This window comes from Podarcis bocagei (assembly GCF_964188305.1).
Source record: "Podarcis bocagei genome assembly, chromosome: 6".
In the NCBI taxonomy this organism is placed as follows: domain Eukaryota; kingdom Metazoa; phylum Chordata; class Lepidosauria; order Squamata; family Lacertidae; genus Podarcis; species Podarcis bocagei.
This window is the reverse complement of record NC_138130.1, coordinates 53,252,400-53,272,801: the sequence shown is the minus strand read 5'-3', so window position 1 is coordinate 53,272,801 and position 20,402 is coordinate 53,252,400. Positions and strand designations below refer to the sequence as shown.

The 20,402-nt window shown below is 38.7% G+C and overlaps 1 protein-coding gene across 1 annotated transcript in view; it reads left to right on the top strand.

Moving 5' to 3' along the window:
- Positions 1-15,070, top strand: part of DYRK1A (dual specificity tyrosine phosphorylation regulated kinase 1A) — a 102,334-nt gene extending 87,264 nt beyond the window's left edge. Inside the window, exons 4-12 of the mRNA XM_081198752.1 lie at positions 3,856-3,948; positions 4,348-4,536; positions 5,011-5,158; positions 6,688-6,974; positions 7,709-7,855; positions 8,114-8,254; positions 9,758-10,064; positions 10,422-10,546; positions 11,804-15,070. Coding sequence (XP_081054878.1) covers positions 3,856-3,948; positions 4,348-4,536; positions 5,011-5,158; positions 6,688-6,974; positions 7,709-7,855; positions 8,114-8,254; positions 9,758-10,064; positions 10,422-10,546; positions 11,804-12,424 — 2,058 coding nt within the window. The 3' untranslated portion in view covers positions 12,425-15,070. The remainder of the gene's footprint in view (positions 1-3,855; positions 3,949-4,347; positions 4,537-5,010; positions 5,159-6,687; positions 6,975-7,708; positions 7,856-8,113; positions 8,255-9,757; positions 10,065-10,421; positions 10,547-11,803) is intronic.
- Positions 15,071-20,402: the final 5,332 nt, after the last annotated feature.

Here is a 20,402-nt window from a genome sequence, read left to right as displayed (position 1 = left end):
TCTCTTAAGATACCACAACCATATTTTGCATGATGGTTCATGAGATGAAGGACCAGGTTCTTAATTGTGTTTGGATACAATTAAACGCCATTTTGAATCAATATATTGGACTGAACCTTTCAAAACTGCACTGATTTATTTGGCTTATTAGAATTCCTGAGCAGCACTAGGTATGAGACTATAGTGCCTAATATTCCTAACTAATATAGACTAAGTGGCCTGCAACTTCCTGGCTCCCCTCCAATACCCCTCCCTTAAAAACAACAACAACACGGTTGTTACACTAATGGGTAGTCAAACTTCCAGTACAGAAGCCAATTCTAGTGACAAATTGCAGATTTGTGTAAGGAAATCAATATACCATCTGGATCTGCTAGCCTGTTAATGTTCAGTTCATTTTCTCTGGAACTTCACCTTCATCACTTTGATTTGTCTTCTACAGTGCTAAAAAACCCAAAAACACATCACTTCAAGCATGGATATCTTCTGACCAGTATTTTTTGCTGTTAAAAATAATACACAATGAATGCATTGAACTCTTCAGTCTCCCCATCTTTTTTCAATAATCGTTTCAATCTTCGTATTATCTAGTTGTCCAACATCCACTAGACCATCAATCACAGTTCTGTCAGCATTGTTGCCTTTTGTTTTTAAAGGAGTTGCACTCCTCTTATATTCCAGTCCTATGTGGATGCTGCAAATATGATTACAACTGAAAAGCTTGTAGGATGATACTTCAGGAGTCATTTGGTTTTAAGGTGTCTTAGTGAGCTAGACTATGAAAATTTCTCCCTTTTTCATTTCTTGTTGGAAAACTGTGTTATCACTCACAAGGAATATGTTAAAACCATTTGACAACTTGTTTTACAGACTTTAGGCTCCATCTGCTGGCCAGAGAAAATTGTAACACATAGATCAGGTTCACAGCTACTGCTAGCAATTATATTTATTTTGCTGTTATAGGGGATTTAAAAACTTGGGAAGATTCACTTAAAATAACAAAATCTCTCAACCCAATATCCCTTGTTTCTGCCACAACCATTTGCCTCTAATTTTACTCAATCAAATTAAGTTTTCACTTTCCCGCCAGAAGGTTTTCACTTTCCTGTTTGCCTGTGTTCTGTGTCCAAAACTTTATTTCCACTTCTTTTATCCTATGTAGCTTTAACACTTGTGAATATCCCATAGCATCACAACAGCTCAATAAGTGGCTGGGATACAGAAAAGGGTGAACAGCAACCAGTTTTTTCCCCATTTATCTATCCGTCTTTCTGCCTATCTCACGTCAGTTTATATCGGCATCTATAAATATAGAACTATTAAAATGTGAGCTGGAAAAAAATGAACCTCTGAAATTCCAAAGCATTTTGAATTCAGTATATTGAAAAATCTTACATTTATGCAAGGTATGTGGACAGGTGCATATGTCTGATATATTTGGGACGAGTGATTAACATGAGCAATAGCCAGAGCAGATGACAACTATTTTGTATTCTGTTTGTGATGGGTATCCATGTACATCTTTTTAGAATGGCTCAACACTCCTTCACATACCTGGTCAATCCATTTTCACAAACCTTCAAAGGAAAAAACAAACCCACAAACATACTTTGAATTTTTCAAAATACCAGAATACAGAAATATATACAGTGGTGCCTCGTAAGACGAAAATAATCCGTTCCGCGAGTCTCTGCGTCTAGCGGTTTTTTTGTCTTGCGAAGCAATCCTATTAGCGGCTTAGCAGATTAGCGCTATTAGCGGTTTAGCGGTTTAGCAGCTATTAAAGGCTTAGCGGCTTAGCGGCTAAAAGGCTATTAGCGGCTTAGCGGCTTAGAAAAAGGGGGGAAAGCGAAAAAAATCGCAAGACATTTTCGTCTTGCGAAGCAAGCCCATAGGGAAATTATAGTATATTGGAGAATTATTTTTTTAATAATAATAATACTTGTGGTATTGTTTCAACGCAACATTTCGGAACATTAAATGTTTGAATGCACCCCGCCCCCACCCTGTCATCACCACATTGCACAAAGAAAAACCGCAGGGACAAAAATGTCAGGAAAATCTAACCTTATTCTCTTAGTGCAGAGGTCTACAACCTTTTGGAGCCCACGGCTCCCTTGACCAACTACATTCTTTCTGTGGCACCCCTGTGGGGCTCAGGAGCCCAGTTATGCCACCGCTAGCTTGCAGAGCTGGCAGCTTCTCACACTTTTTCGCACACCCTCCCTTGTGGAGGGTTCCCTCAGCCTCCTCTCCTCTCTCCTTGGGACTGGGCAGTCACTGCTGTCACCCCTAGTCTCTGAGCTGTGCCCCCTGCCCAAAGAGAGGTGCTTTGTCATACCGCCCTACAAGGGCCTCGGAAGAGGATGCCCCCAGCCTTAGTGGCCCAATGGAAACTGGCCAAAGGTAAACGTGAGGCCAATACCTTACCTTGGGAGGTAGCAGTGGCAGCACTGGGCGTTGCCGGGCCAGCATGGCGAAAAGGCTTCTCGGCTCCTAGGCAGGCCTCACACACAGCAAGCATAGGAAAGGCCAGTGCAGTGCCTGCCTGCCTGCCTGCCTGGCCTCCCACTTGTCTGTCCATTACCAACAGCAAGGGCTGGCATACTAGCTGGGCTCCACCACCTACTTGCTTGCTTACTCTGAGGCAGCTCCTGGCAACCAGCACCCCCTAGCCAGCCCCAGAGGCAGCATTTGCCTCAGGAGCTGTAGTCAGGGCTCCTGCAACAAACAGCTGTGCAAGCCTTTGGGAGGCAGAGACGTGAGAAGGCATCAGAAAAGGGAGGACAGAAAGAGGGACAGGGGCCAGTGTTGCCTGTGGCACCCCTGACCATCATTCAAGGCACCGCAGGGGGCCATGGCACACTGGTTGAAAACCACTATCTTAATGTCTTAATGTCAGATTTTTAAGGTGTTTGTTTAAATTGTTGGGTGGTCGGAGTATTCAGAATGCTTTCTCCCATCTGAAGTGGTTCAACCCAGGAAATGGTTTGCCTTTGGATCTCCTGAATGGAAAAACTTCCTAATATTTTCAGGACATCTTAGTTGTGTGTGCTACACAGCCTTTAATAAAGAACAAACCCTGTCTTCTAATTTAAGTAACACGTGAAAAACAAAGCATACTGACCAAGGTTTAGCCTTTTCCAAACCTTTGCATTCCCCTCTCTCCTTTTTGAAACAGTTTCAGCATGACAATTTCAAAAACCACAATTTGAAGTTGGATTGATAGTGTTGCCCACAGCTTACAAAACCAGACAACACAACAAACCACAGTTCTCAGAAAGTAAAAGCCAAAGCTCCCGAACTCCTCCTCCCAGTCATGCGGCTGATGGGAGAATGTCAAACCAAAGGACCACTGTGGCTATACCTTGTACTGAAACGTGGTTTAGTAGTGTGATGTGTGATTGCAGCCACTATTAATATAGCCTTTAAAACCCCTTGAAATCCTATTGGGAGTGATCCAGCTATCTAATTGTGGTGATTTCATCTTTGAAGGAAATGTGATACTAGTATTTACACTGTAATAGTGTACAGATTTTGAATTTTTTTTTAAGCTACAGTTGTACCTCGGGTTACGAACTTAATTCTTTCCGGAGGTCTGTTCTTAACCCGAAACTGTTCTTAACCTGAGGTGAGCTTTCGCTATTGGGGCCTCCTTCCACTGCGCGATTTCCATTCTCATCCTGGGGCAAAGTTCTTAGCAGAGTTTGTAACCCAAATCATTTGTAACCCGAGGTACCACTGTACTCTTTCTTTTGAGGAGGATAGAATAAAGTAATCCATTCATTCATTTTAGATACTGTGTTAGTCTATTCCAATTTGCTTAAGGTAATATTTGATATTGCCATTTTACAGAGGCGGATGCCCCAAACCTTCCGTGATCCAGCAACTGCTCCTCTGAGAAAACTATCTGTGGATTTGATCAAAACTTACAAACATATTAATGAGGTAAATTTTCATAATTCACGCAGCTGCCTTTTATTTGCACACAAATGGTTTTGTTTATTATAAGTAGCATCTTAACAGGTTTTGTGTTTTCTGTACATGATGCATTTCCTGATACTAAGATGCTAATTGAGTTGTATAGTCTTACTCTAATGAGGTGGTGGGTTCCTGTTGGCATTAAAGATTACCAGCAAAAGGTAATCTTTTCTTTCCAGTAGTCATTTTGGTGGCCTTGTTTTGCTTTCAGAGTGATTGGCATGGGGCCACTAGAAGGCATAAGTTGTACTTCATTAATACAATTTCCCTGAATTGAGGGGTTTTTTTTGGAAAATACAGTAGTGTTTTAAAACAACAAAACATTGTCTGGTGATTGGTTCCTGTAATTATGTTTTGTAACTTCAGGTTTACTATGCAAAAAAGAAACGGCGACACCAACAGGGCCAAGGTGATGATTCGAGTCACAAAAAGGAGCGAAAGGTTTACAACGATGGATATGATGATGATAACTATGACTACATTGTGAAAAATGGGGAAAAGTGGATGGATCGCTATGAAATTGACTCTTTAATAGGCAAAGGTTCATTTGGACAGGTAAGCAACTTAAGTACCTCATTGTTCGCATATGGCAAGTTGTAGCCACTGTGTGTACAAGCTGCTTCACCATTTATATATAATCCAGGCTACCAATAGGAAAAATATGGGTGAGATTCAGCACTGCACTTTGATGAATGCTCTGTCTGCACAAGCATTTATGCTTCCCAGATGGAATGATCCCATCTCTCCTTTCCCTGCATGACAGGGGAAAGCTCTGTTGTGCAAGCAGAAGTCCTTGCACACGGCTTACACCGATGGGGGTCATTAGGTGAATCCTACCCATTATTAGTTTTATCAGGTTGACTCAGCATTTGATAGGCCCTGACCAAAGTAAAGCTATGAGGGATCATTGGTTCTTTGTTCAAACTGCATCTTTGAGAGATTCTGTTGCTTTGAAGAAATATTTTATATAGATAATGATTTTTGTGTTAGACATCTTAATGCGAGATGATATGTATTTTTATTTTACAGGTTGTAAAGGCATATGACCGTGTGGAACAAGAGTTTGTGGCTATTAAAATTATAAAGAACAAAAAGGCTTTCCTAAATCAAGCCCAGATTGAAGTGCGACTTCTTGAGCTTATGAACAAACATGACACGGAAATGAAATATTATATAGGTATTATTTGAGAACTTTATATCTGCATCTTTATCACAGTGATGAAGCATTGCATTTTCTTTTTCTTTTTTAAGTAGTTCAGTCAAATTTTTCAACAGGATGAAATCAGTTCATCTTTGCCAATATGCACTTTGTACCTAATGTTTGGGAAACAAACTATATGAAGATCTCTTACTTAATCTTTCTTGTAATTTCTTGGTCTCTTGCTTCCTTCCCTCTTTATCATTGTCCAGATGTGTGGTTTCCTCACTTGGAAGGCCAATCTATAACATCCTTCCCTGTTGTGGTACCCTCCAGATGTTTTGGACTACTGACTGACACCTATCCCCATCAACACAGTCCAAAACATATGGAGGGCATTAGGATGGGGATGGTGGATCTATAAGTTCTGAATAGTTCTAATTACCTATAGTAAGAGAAATCCATTCAAAGATGCACATTTCAGATGACTGCAGTTGTCTTGTTCAGAGCATCACCTCAATTAATTGCAAACAGATTGCAAAAGGTATCCAAAGTTGTTGCCAAATAGTTCCTCATTATTCTCCAAGTGTGGAACTTTTGACAGCTATATAATCTGTTGCTATTTAAACAACTGTCCATATGTGTTGATTGCTCATTTTAGGTTGCTCTAATAGTAATTATATTTTGGCGGCAGCTTGATATTAGTAGCCAAAGCTTGACTTTGCCCAAATTCAGACACATTTACATTGCTACTTTGTTAACTCAGCTGGCTGGCAGTTAAAACTCCTCACTAGTCAAATCCAAAAGGGACAATGTTGCTTGTGTATCTGGAAACAATTTCAAATCACCTTTTGCATAGAGCTTTCTCAGCAACGTACGTCCTAAATGACCACCTCAGTTCTGTAGACCAGTTGCTAATGGCTCAGTAAACACAATATTTATGAATGAGCTGTTGGGTCAATCCACCTCCTTGGATTGGGTTTTGTTTTGTTTTATTTTTTGCAAAGAATTTCGTTTTATTTTTTAGGGTAGAACTAATGGTCTGGGGAACTTCTAGTCGGTTTATTCTTTTTTAAAACAACAACAAACCACCCTCTTTCCATTTGTTGAACATGTCAGTTACTGATCCCACCCTCCCCAAATAATCACCTCCTGTCTTTACTTACAACAAATCATATCTGCTTATACCTCCTTGTGAAAAGTGGGTTTCTAACACTTTCCTTAGATCACATTGATGCAGGTAGTTTTAATTTATCAGCAAGTGTGAAGCATGATCCTTTGGCCAAATTGGTAAATCTTCCATAATAGGGAAACGTAAAACAGGTTGGGGCAGACGTTTGTGGACACTTTCGGAAATTTTGTGCTCTGTTGACTTGTCATCAATACTGTTATCATCTGGATCATTGAATAATATGTATCTATCTCGACATACATGATGTAGGATGCTCAAATAAAGCTTTAAAGCATGAAAATTTATGGAAATAGATTACCTTAGCAACTGACAATTTTGTATTTATCATTTTCACTTATGAGAATACATTTGTAATTACATTGTTTTCTTCTTTTAGTGCATTTGAAGCGTCATTTTATGTTCCGAAACCATCTTTGTCTAGTTTTTGAAATGCTCTCCTACAATCTTTATGACCTGTTGCGGAATACGAACTTCAGAGGGGTTTCACTGAACTTGACACGAAAGTTTGCACAACAGATGTGCACTGCACTGCTTTTTCTTGCAACTCCTGAACTTAGCATCATTCACTGTGACCTAAAACCCGAGAATATCTTGCTCTGTAATCCCAAACGAAGCGCTATCAAGATAGTTGATTTTGGCAGTTCTTGCCAACTTGGGCAGAGGGTGAGTATTATAAACTGTGTTAACATTTGATGCAGGGCAGCTTGAAAAGCAGTATAAATTTCAGGATATTTCAATAAATCTGTTTTGTTTATAAAAATCTGTAAAAACAAAACAGATTTGAGATCCATAATCTGTATGTGGAAAGGATTTAAATAAGTTCTTCAGCAGATAAAAAAGGAGTGTCAGAGCTTCTGCATCCCCCCCCAAAGCAAATCCTAAGAATTTAAAATGATTCACTGCTTTTATCATGACCAGTATGTAAATACTTTGCTTTTCTAAAAAGATTAGTTGATGTGTTAACATGGCATTCAATAAATCTTGAATGTGTGGTACACATGTCACAGTACTTCCATTTTTTGCAGGGAAGAAAGGGGAGCTGCAGCAGTTTAATATATGAAGCATTTGATTTTTGAAAAGTTGATCAGAACTACCTTTTCTAAAGTTGTAATTTTAACATAAAATAGGATTTTCAGTTTTTGAGTGTAATAGCAAAATGATCTTACAATGTTTACTAAAACAAAATATTTTGTAATGTTTCCTCTTAATACCTATCACACTGGTCACCTTGAGATTTCTCTGTAGTTTTTAAATAACTGCCAAGCTTTCTTGCAAATAGTTTTTGTTGTTTCCCCCGTATCTTGTACTTCAGATAACAATGCTTGGCTGCAAATGATTTAATACCTAAACTAAGAATAGACTTAAGCTTATCTAATAACATTGTTTTTACAATACAGATATACCAGTATATCCAGAGTCGCTTTTATCGATCACCAGAGGTGCTATTGGGAATGCCTTATGATCTTGCAATTGACATGTGGTCCCTTGGTTGTATCTTAGTAGAAATGCACACTGGAGAACCCCTCTTCAGTGGTGCAAATGAGGTATGTAATTCCAAAAAGGTGGGGATAACCTTATGGAACTTTTTAATGTTGTGTAAAGCAAAGGCTTAATGTTATCTGGAACAGACAGTATAAATGATTGTGTGAACTAATCCTTATTTGGTGTCTTGAAATGCAGTCTAGAATGCAGGGTTGAAGCTAACTTCCACATGCACTGATGTTGCATGGTGTTGTTTAGTATTTTACCTTCATAGATTCCCCCCCCCCTTTCCTAACTGGTTTCTTCTGCTTCCTAAACAGGTGGATCAGATGAATAAAATAGTGGAAGTTTTAGGTATTGCACCCGCTCACATTCTTGACCAAGCACCAAAAGCAAGAAAGTTCTTTGAGAAGTTGCCAGATGGAACTTGGAACTTAAAGAAGACCAAAGATGGAAAAAGGGTAAGTTGCTAATTTGAACCTCAGTTTGTTTATAGCTCCCATTGATTTAAAGATAACTATTTCTAAGGAAGAGACAATGGATATTTGTCTTACCATATATTTCTGTTCATGGACCAAGATAGTGGACATTCCTCTGATGGGGTGATGCCTTCTTCTGGAGACGGCAGGCAGGTCCTAAACAGCCTTCTACCTCCTCCCCAGGGGTAGGGGTCATTGCACCCACCAGACCAACTGGCTAAGATTGTGAGGGAAATGCCAAAGGGAAAAAAATGGAGGAAATCTCACAACACTCAGGACATGCTATAGGGCCACACACTCAAATTTGAGGCACAACTTTATAGAAAAAAAATGCCAGGACAAGAACTCTGGAGAGAGCAAGTCTGACCCAACTACCACCAACTATAAGCAGGGTCATTGTGGTGAGTGGGATGTCTGCTGGAGAAGAAGCAGACGACTATTCAGGACCGTGCTTGTAAACACCAGTGGGAAACTATCCCTATCAGAAGAATGTCCTCCATCCTGATCCAGCAAATTTGGCTTTTGATATTGGTCTGCTACCAATTCTCAGCCATAGTTTCTTTCAGTTATCTTTGTTCAACAAACCACAAGTCATCTCATTAGTAAGGAAACAAGTCAGCAGCTTAGTGTGCTTTCTAGCTGGTTTTGCCTCATGCCTTTGGAGCCTGCCAAACATCTGGGGTGAGGTGGCTAAATAACCAGTTGTTAAGCAATATGGCAGGGTTCAGAAGTAGAATCATAGAATCATAGAGTTGGAAGAGACCACAAGGGCCATCGAGTCCAACCCCCTGCCAAGCAGGAAACACCATCAGAGCACTCCTGACATATGGTTGTCAAGCCTCTGCTTAAAGACCTCCAAAGTAGGAGACTCCACCACACTCCTTGGCAGCAAATTCCACTGTCAAACAGCTCTTACTGTCAGGAAGTTCTTCCTAATGTTTAGGTGGAATCTTCTTTCTTGTAGTTTGGATCCATTGCTCCGTGTCCGCTTCTCTGGAGCAGCAGAAAACAACCTTTCTCCCTCCTCTATGTGACATCCTTTTATATATTTGAACATGGCTATCATATCACCCCTTAACCTCCTCTTCTCCAGGCTAAACATGCCCAGCTCCCTTAGCCGTTCCTCATAAGGCATCGTTTCCAGGCCTTTGACCATTTTGGTTGCCCTCCTAACACACAATCATAGTTAAAACAAACAATTGTTTGTAAGCTAATAACAAACCATGACTTTACATTGTGGCTGGTGGCCAGAAGACAAACCAGGGTTGGGTTCAGAAGTTAAAACAAATCACACCAGCTAAACAAACCATGGTATAGCATTCTGTGTAAATCACACTATTATATCATAAAATATGTGGTGCTTATATTCATTTTACAAAGAGACTTTTAAGTTCAATGAAAGTAAAATTAAAGTACTTAATATTAGAATATTATCAACAATATTTTGAGAACTGATAGCTTGAGGAATTTCTAATTTCTTAACAGGAGTATAAACCACCTGGAACCCGTAAACTTCACAATATACTTGGAGTTGAAACAGGAGGCCCAGGGGGACGTCGTGCTGGGGAATCGGGTCATACTGTGGCTGACTACTTGAAGTTCAAAGACCTCATCTTAAGGATGCTTGACTATGATCCGAAAACTCGAATTCAACCTTATTATGCCCTGCAGCACAGTTTCTTTAAGAAAACAGCAGATGAAGGTACAAACACAAGCAACAGTGTGTCAACAAGTCCAGCTATGGAGCAGTCACAGTCTTCAGGAACCACTTCTAGCACATCTTCAAGCTCAGGTACATTCTGATTATCACATTTAGGGGGGGGGGAGCTAAAAATATCCAATGTTAATCATGCTCACTATAGACCCACTGAAATAAATTGACTTAAGTAACTTAGTTAGATACCACCCTAAGCTTTTGTCAGAATATTTGCTGTCTGAATAAAATGGCGTTATTTTCTCTAATCTTAAACCTCTCTAAAGATTTTAGACATTGCTTTAGTTTCCTTTGAATGGCAACAGCAAACTCTTAGTGGACTGTATATCAGAAACTCATTTTTAGATGGGGCCTTGCTTTCTTGACTCATTATGGATGTCTTGATTATCATGTTAATAGCATTTTCCATACATTGGTTCTGCTTAAATTTAAAAGGTGGCTCTTCTGGGACAAGCAACAGTGGAAGGGCACGGTCAGATCCTACACATCAGCATCGACATAGTGGTGGACACTTCACTGCTGCTGTACAAGCTATGGATTGTGAAACACATAGTCCACAGGTAAGACTCTTGAAAGGAAGTCTCTCTCTCTTTCAGACTCTTCTGATTTCAAAGAATTGAACTGACCAAATGGTCATTTCAGACACATAACAGTTTGTTGGGCTATAACTCAGGCTGGCCTGTTCTCTCCTACCTCTTTTCTTGTTCTGAATTCCTTTGCATCTTCTGGTAAGGTAGGCTGTACCCTTGCCACTTTGAGTGTAATTCAGCTAATGAATCCCACCAGCAGAAGCCCCATGCAAGGACCCATACCCTCTGAAATTGTTTCTGACAGGTGGAGTTGGGGGGGGGGGGCTTAGGAGGAACTCCCAGAACAGTGCTTGTTCTGTCTGGCAAGTGAAAATGTTTGTCCTGACAGAATGATTGCCTTAGCGCAACATTGAATTCCTCTCTCTGTGAGCTAGTGGCCGTATGGAGATTTAAATGAGGGCCTCTTACATTCAAATCCAGTTCAATTTATATGTTATCATACTCATAAATTGCATCTCTTTTCTAATCCTTAATTTGGCAACATTATTCCTGAAGTGAGCTATCCAGATTATTGCACAGTAAACTTCCACATGAGGCTTTGCAAATGTCAAATCAGTTATCAAGGTCTTAGATTAGTATTTGCTTAATATACAGCAATGACCTTGTTCACATCTGCAGCTTGTTTCATTATCTATGTACTTTGACACCTAAATTATTGCCAGGATAAATAATAATTCCTTCTAGGTCAATAACTTGTTAAACTACTACCATTTAAGCCACCCTGTGACACCTAGAAATATGTGAATGTTCATTGTATGCATTTTAAAATGCAGATCTGCTAGTCTGAACTAGAACTTGAGTGTATTGCAGAACAAGGAAACTAGTGATCAGTGCAACAAAGTGTATCACTTCTAATTTTTTACTCTGTGATCTGAAATTTTACTGCCCCTTTTGTGTTTGAATTTATGGTATACAAATGCCAAACTTGTTTAGATACCTGTTTGGAAGTATGGTCTGTCTATATTAATGTATATGTTTAATTTAGAATTGATGCAATAGTTTTATTATTAATGCCAGCTGACATTGTTTCCCTCCTGTTATGATTGCAACAGTGTTTCACTTTTGAATGTTCATACTAAAGTTTGCTTTTATATTTTTTCTTTGAAAAAAACAAGCAAGATATCAAATAAGGGTCAACATGTTATGTCTAAAAAGTAGTTTTTTATATTTAGCTTGAAGGGTATGACATAAAATAGAAGGATTTAATTTATTTATTTTTAATAACAGGTTCGTCAGCAGTTTCCTCCTCCTCTGGGTTGGACAGGCACTGAAGCTCCTACACAAGTCACTGTTGAAACCCATCCAGTTCAAGAAACCTCCTTCCACGTAACCCCTCAGCAACAGAATGCATTACACCATCACCATGGAAACACCTCCCACCATCACCACCATCACCACCATCATCACCACCATGGACAGCAGGCCTTGGGTAGCCGGACCAGGCCAAGGGTCTACAATTCTCCAACAAACAGCTCCTCTACCCAGGATTCTATGGAGGTGGTTCATACTCACCACTCCATGACATCCCTGTCTTCCTCAACTACTTCTTCCTCCACATCTTCCTCCTCAACTGGTAATCAAGGCAATCAAGCCTATCAGAACCGCCCAGTGGCTGCTAATTCATTGGACTTTGGACAAAATGGAGCTATGGACGTCAATTTAACAGTCTACTCTAATCCACGCCAAGAAACTGGCATAGCAGGACATCCAACATACCAATTTTCTGCTAATACAGGTCCTGCTCATTACATGACTGAAGGACACCTTGCAATGAGGCAGGGAATTGATAGAGAAGAGTCTCCCATGACAGGAGTTTGTGTTCAGCAAAGTCCTGTGGCTAGCTCGTGACTAAACTGAAACAAATTTGTTTCTTGTGTGTTTTTATAGAAGTGGTGTTTTTCCAAAAAAAGTGCAAAGCTGCTTGAATCAGAAGGAGATAGACTAACTGAACCGCTACAGAAGGGCAAAGCTGATTATTTTTTTAAACTTGAACAGATTGCAAAGGGACAGTAAAGTTTTTAGAGCCATGATACGTATCCTAGATAGCTTTGAGGTGATGTCTCACCTTGCTGCCCCTATTTTAATTACCAGAACCAAGTCATAGATTCCTTCCCCCCACCCATTCAACAGGAGTAAAAGTTCAAATGTTGGTCTTAGTTGCATACAGCTTTTTAAAGGCACTGCCCAGGATCATATAAATGGGCTTTTGGGGAGTTTTTTTTTTAAATAAAAAATAAAAAAATAAGAAAGGGTGGGAGAGAGTCATATGAATTTTAATTTCCCGAACACACATGAGCACGAAAAGGCAGTACTGTGAGGAAGAGGGACCTTCAGATTACAAAATATAGTCTTCAGCTGTTTTTTTTAAAAAGGGACGGTTGTAATGGTGTTCATGAGGCACATTGAGCATGCTAAGTGGCGGTGATCAGGATTCTCCTTATCTGAACCTACTGAGAATCAAAGCAGCAATTATAATGGGATTCTGTGTGTCTCATATTTTGAGACCACAATCAGCTAGTATTGAAATATGGCTGGTCTTGTAACTAAGGTGCACTGAGAAGCAATCAACAGGTTGGTCTTGGCCAGTCCAGGGGGAAGTCTAAGTGGTGGTCTTTGGGATAACCTTTGGCCTTATGGATTTGGACTCTTAAGTTAGAGGAGCCTACCATTTCAGATGCAATCACTTTTGGACATGCTTTTGCAGACAGTCCTTAATGCTGAAAACACAGAATGGGTAATTCAAGAGGCCTTTCTTTTAAAATAGACTTTTGTGACCCACTTATTGTAAGGTATTGCAAGGTCACTTTGCGTGTGTCATAAAGTTGACTTCCTTATTGGTTGAAGGTCACAGGAGTAGTGGTTTGCTTTTGATGGAAATAGCTACAACTGTGTCCCTCCCTGCTTTTTACTTTTTTTGTTTTGTTTTGCTTTTTCTGGGCACGTGGTTTCTCCACCATTACTTCTGCACAAAGATGTCTTCTGTTCATCTTGAACATTTTTAAAAATGCAGAATTTTATGTGACTGCTTTTTTGCCTCACAATTATGCTGTGAATTTTACAAAAAATTATTTTCTTTTTTGATAATTTATTGTACCAAAGCTGTTTTTATAGCACATAGATGTCTGTAACCAATAATGTAGCAGTTCTGCACTTTGACACAAGGTGTAACTAGACCATTTTTAAATGTCAGTTGAAAATTATGGCTGTACTATTGCTTAAACAAAACTGGAACTGTTGTTGAATTCATAGCCAATACATTTACAGCAAACTGTGTACTGAACATGATAGATTTGACATCTAATTCAAGACTATAACAACATCTGTTACATTATAAGTGTGTTCAGGCTTCTGAAAGTAAAAGGGACACTAGATCCAGAAGCTATGAAACCAGCAGTTGATTCTTGTATTCCTTATTAGCATAAATGTAAACTTGAAGGCAAGACCTTGATTGCATGAACAGGTCCAAAACATTAGTATGAGTAAAGCAAAAAGCTCGTGAGACCTGAGGTTAGCAGGCTGTACTTAACAGGTGCCTAATTTTTGGGTTCTGCTGCCTTAATATAACACAGTCAGCTTGGCAGTTGCTAAATTTGTGGACCCACATAAAATATTAAAATTATGGATAAAAACACAGTGAATAAAATTGAGGGATTGGGGTAATTAAGTGATTATCTTTCCTTAACACTGTTTGCCCTTTATGTGTTAACAAAAGCAGTAATCTACCTCTGCCAGTAAACTAGTTTTAAAAAGGTCATTCAGCAGAAAACCATGTACTTCATACTGGTCAGTTTCACATGACCAACTAGGTCAGGTCTTCTGAACAAAAGGTGTTTTTTTAAAAACTAAAAAACTAAAAAACTAAAAAAACAAAAACAAAAGCCAGTCCTCACAATGGCAGCAGAGAGGCTGAATACAGTGCAAGTGTGAAAGAATGCTTTGGGAATTAAACCATTTTTGTAAATCAATTTTTTTATCAAGGGATCCATATTTCTTTTGTACTGAAATGTCAAGCATGTGAGTTAAAGTATTTTTGAACTTTTGTAGTTCAAAGATGTTTGGTGAGTGAAAGGCTGTCACCTTAGAAATGGAACACTGAGCTTAGCAATGCAAAAAGGAATCCAGTACTTACTGCTGTCCAGGAATATAAGGGTATCAAATATGGGTAACTTTTTTTTTTCTGTGCTGGTTGCCACACTTTAGCAAGCACCAAAAACTAATACTGTTTTTAAACCTGCATAATCAAAAATCATAAACTCCAATGCTTCTGCATACTGTGTTATGTTACAGTCCAGTTTTGTGTGCTTTACTACACAGTTTGGTTACAGGACTTCTGTGCATTGTAAACATAAACAGCATGGAAAAGGTTAAATACCTGTGTTCAGATTGTAAGATCTAGTCCGGACTTGCTGTGTATATTGTAACGTTAAATGAAAAGACAAGCCCTTTGTATTATAGTCATGCAGTCTTATGTATGATAAACAGTTGAATAATTTGTCCTCAGACTCTTTACTGTGCTTTAAAAAATAATTTAAGAAAAAAATGTAAACATAGTAAAATCTTCCTATGCAATTAACCTACTTTAAGACCTGGTCTGCTAGGTATGATTATAATCAACATGTCATCATAGATACATTTGACACAGAATTTTAAGGATTTTAGAATTAAAAGTTGGAGGCAGAATACATTATTTTGAGTTTTTAATTGAAATAGCAAGGTACTAATGAAATGCTCACGCCTTCATATTGAAAGGCAGTATTATTTTTAGTTTGCAAATTGTATACAGTTTTGCATCCACTATTTCCTTTTGTCTAACTTAGTTCACAAAGCAGGTTATATATGTACTCAGTACTCCGGATCTGAAGCTGGGGCTAGACTAGTCTAAGGGCACAATCCATCCCCATAAAGGTTCAGTCTACTTGGAGGAATTGGCAAAGGGCTTGATGGAGCTCTGTGAACCCTCAATCTTATAGTCTCATGCTAGTGCCATTACCAAGAATTAGGAGACACATGCAAGATGGGGATACCGGTAGAGACTGTATGAATCTTATTCCCATAGTGGCATGTGTGTTTGCCTTGGAGAGTTGACTCACACAAGCTGTATTGAGAGTGTTGCTGGTCCTTCCATGCAGCTATGCCTGTATTAGGGCTGGATTATGTTAGAAGGACAGGTTTTGATCTTGGTAGCTGAGTAGATTCTAGCATGTAGAAGGCATGGCACAGCCCCTGAATGAGTTGCAGAAAGGGGAGAGGCGGCAAGGATTGGGGGAAGGACTGTCCATATCCAGTCATCTTTCACAGCAGTGCAACTCCCCATACCTTCAGCTGAACTCTCATTGCCTTTTTATTCAGTTTGGTGTACAATAGGAAGTTCCAGGTTTCATTTGTATCTCCACAATTACTGCTGTTTCTTCGCTTCCAGCAAAGTCAGCTGATGCATTTTCTTCCAGCACCGGCTCTGTATTGTGCTTTTGTGCCTTATACCTTTGAAGCATCTTTGTCTTCTTTTCTTTTTCAGTTCTTCATGCAATTGTCATTTTCTAACTCCACCCTTCCCAGAATTTTTTTTACTTCCTTTCCAGCCTGGCCTCCCTTTGGTTTGGGCATTAATTCCATCTCAAAATTGCTATAGTATTGCATTATCACATGCCGCAGATAGAGCATGTGGCCCTATTCAATAATTTGTGTATAATGTATAGCTCCTTCAAGAGTTTTGATCATTTGCTTGTCATTGCACCATTTCCTGATTATCTAGTGTTAGTAAAGCTAGTTTGCTTTATTTATGCTATGCACAGTGAATAGCAACTGGAAATTTCAACTAGAAATTAGTGATCAGATGAATTACAATTGGAAATGTAACTAGAAACTAGTAATCAGAGAAGTCCACATATATTGTTTCTTATTTTTAGCATTTTCCCATTGACACCCCAGCAGGTATTATCAATGCATTTGCCATGAAGACCAAAGTAAAAAAAGGACAGATGCTTCTCCCCTAAAATTGTATCTCTTGACCAGTTATCCTAGTAAAATAACAAAAGAATAAAATGGAACAGTTGCAAAGTGAAATAAATGAAACCCAAGCTTCTAGATCAAATACTTCCAGTCATTCCTGATGGAATTTCTTTTTCATGACCCCCATCTTGTCCTAGTGATTATCCAAGCTAGCTGAAAAAACCCAAATTCTTCACTTTGCATATATGCAGAGACCTAGTTCCTCACTGCTAGGTTGAGTATCTTAATTTTTGTAAAGTCTACATAAATGTTTAGAGTGCTCGTCCTTTTATGTACTCAACAGAAGTTTGAACATGGTACATGGGAACTGGTGTCACAACTGAAGGTACAGTAATTAGTTCCATTCGTTTTACTGATTTGGGTCAATTTTGACTTTTCAATGTCTACAGTTCAAGGGATTTATAAAAATGTACAAAACCCAACAGTATACTGGGGCACCCAAAAATAGCAAGTACACCCAAAGCTCTGCATTGCTCCCTCAAAATTTACAAAGCTATAATCTACACAAACTCAGTAAGTATTGAGTTAATTAACATCCCACACACTGCTAACTGTATGCGTAGGGTTAGAGACAGACATAGGAATATGTATCGTAAACCCTCAATGGTCTGGCTCGCACATCACAGTAAGCCAGATTGTGGCATACTGTAACTGCATGAAGGTACTGTCTCCCGCCAATGAGCTTGCCTATACTTTGTGCCTCCTTTGACTTTTTAGGTCAGCAAGGGACAGAAGTTTTTAAAAAGTTACTCAGCTTTTCTATTACAGTTTATTTAAATAAGACAGAAGTAAAGGCCAGCACAGCTCTTACTGTTAAAAGAAAGTGCATATTGGACAATCGGCAACATAACGCAAAACATAACACTAGAAATCTCATTTTCCACCATGCATGTGCTGATGTGTTAGCACATAAAATCCCTCCTAGCTTACCTGCAGCAAAATAAATACAGAACAATAGCTTAATAATTCTCACTTAGAATTAGATCTGATTTAGAGGACTGAATACACAACTAGTCAGAGTGTGTTTATGTTCAGATATGTTCCATTTGCAGAATTGGTCTTTTAAAAACCACCGGCATTAATGCAAATATGATGTGTTATGCACATTATTTTATTGTTTAATGCTATTGTAACAGTATACAAATATTTCCCAGGGCAGTTTACAACCAGAATTTTTTAATATAAAAAATATACAATCATGTAATCACAACTGACATTAAAAACACAATTAAAATGAACGTGCTTTCCAAATCCACCAAAGGAGTCAACAAACAATTTTAGCAGCGGGTTTTTCTTGATAAAGTTGTTGCTGTTCCAGGATGAGCATAGGGAGCCTTCTAACTTGGCTAAACCAACTTTTCCATTTCTGCCTCCAGTGTCCGGGTGAAAGGGACTTTGCCCTTGTACTCTTAAGTGGTGGAGTAATGCATAAACAATATTGCAGGGCTGGGGGCCGTAGGGTCTAAGTTTATAGACTTCCAAAACCCACCATCTCTGACGGTTGGCCATTCTGCCTACATCTGGAGCGCCACAGGTTATTCCCACTAACAAGAAAACGTAAGCTACATTGTGACTATCAATATTGATGAACTATTTACCCCCTAATGTAAAGGAATTAGATTCTGAAGTTATTTTTTTAAAAAAATCACTATGGAAATAGCCTCAGCAATATTTTTTAAGAGAAGGATTTCAATTTTTCAGAAATCTATTTTTAAAGCATTCACTTGCCTATTAAGAAAATTTATTCTGTGCTTCCTCGCTACTGCCATCTAGAGGTGGATGATTCATAGCGCATGAGGGTACATAAAAACGGTGTGATGTGGTTTTCACCACCAAACCAGACAAAATTGATACTGATACTTCAACTATGGTTTGTTTCAATAAAAAGAAAAGCTTAACTGCTGGCCTCTATAGCAGTTTTTTTTTTACCCTTTATTATAGTGCTGACAGTGTCCATTTTTGCTGTAGTTGCAGCTAAACTGCATCAGAAATTCATAGATGCTAAAATGGTTTTGGTCATGGTAAGGAAGAAGATTCACTACTTTATTACATTTATGATGTTTTTAGTCATCTTTTTGAATGGATTGCATTTTTTAATACTGTGGCCTATGATTTTAACAATAAAATTTGATTGATAGAAAAAAAAAATCTGACCAGAGATCTAGATTTAGTTTAGTTTGAGAGATTGGATCTAGATAAATGGGCAGACGATTGCAGTCTATGCCTCAGCTTCCTGTAGCTATGATGGATGCCTATTTTATGGAGATGTTGTGAGGAAAACTGGGTAAAAGACTATTTGTTGTTACATGGAAAGGATGTTTAGCAAAATATTTTTGGAAGGAAGCAGTTTAATTCATCCTTTCTCACACATGCACAGTCTCCCCCACCACAAGAAATTATTCAGTTATCGTCATTGTGACATGTTGTCTAAGCCACTGGATGAATTCTAAGATATGAGACACATTAGATGCCATTATGGCATTATTTCAAATTAAAGGATTACTATATAGGCATTTTGGATGGCAGGAGAGATTATCAGTGATGCATTACAAGCAAGGAGAGCTGACAGTCTGATTTGTTAGGTTTTAAATAAAACAATTCCTATCCCTAATGTTGATTTCTTGAGATACTTTTTTAAATTTAAGATTTATTGAGCTATTCTTTTGGGCATTTGAGAAAACCTGGTTTTTTTACCTGCACTGTGGAAAAAGGGAATGAAGGGACTGTAGGCATTAGTGAGGTTACTGAAGTTTAATTATCATTTTCATTACTCTTACTGATTTGGAAATAATAGTATCTCTTATCATTCTAATACCCAGTGGAACCTAAAATATGTCTAAAATGAGAGGATATATGATTTAAATTGTGCAAATTCTATTGCTCGTAATGCATCCCAGAGTTGAAATTGGTGGGTTTAAAAAAATCTACCAAAGCAGTTTACAAGTAAAATCAAGACCCAATGAAAAAATACATATTTTAAGTACAAAACCCAATCGGGATCCTTCCCACAAGGCAGTTGGTGGTTGATGACCTATGGGATGGGACCAAACTGTCCGGATGGAAAAGGAGCAGACCTCAAGGATTACCTTTGCCTGCAGGCTATACTCCTGCACTCGTTGGTTTGCTATGTACTCTTGAGAAATCAGCTGGATGCTAGATGACTCGAGCTATACTTACTTGGAGGGAGACAGTGAAATACACAAAATGTTTCAAATCTAGAATTTTCTAGAAGAACAGGAACAATAAAGGGGGCTCTCAAGAGGAGTTCTTTAGTTGTTGTTTTGAAAAATACTGAATTGCAGTCTGAATTGATTATTTCGGTAAGACAATTCTCCATGTTAGCTCTAACAACAAATGCATCATTATTTCTTCTTCTTCTTCTTCTTCTTCTTCTTCTTCTTCTTCTTCTTCTTCTTCTTCTTCTTCTTCTTCTTCTTCTTCTTCTTCTTCTCTCCCCCCCCCCACAAAAGCATAAATCTGGGGTGGCAACTCTTGCTGTGGGAGACCTATTGCATGAGCCCATGGAGAGCTTCTGTGAGTCAGAATAGAATAGTACTGGGGAAGTCTGAAAATTCTTTGTTCTGGTCTAGGGCAGCTTCTAATGTTCCTAAATCTGAATTTCATGTTCTTGAGTGTTAAGGTTTCCCATTTCTAACACAAGCACCTTACAAGTAAGGTCTTCCTATAACTACATTTCCCAGAGATGGAGAAGCATGGAGTCCCAAAGGCAGCTTCCATTTAACAGATTGTGCCAGGCCAAGCCCCAAGCCCCTTTTTATTTTTTGCTTTTAATATTTGCAAGAATTAAAAGTGCTGC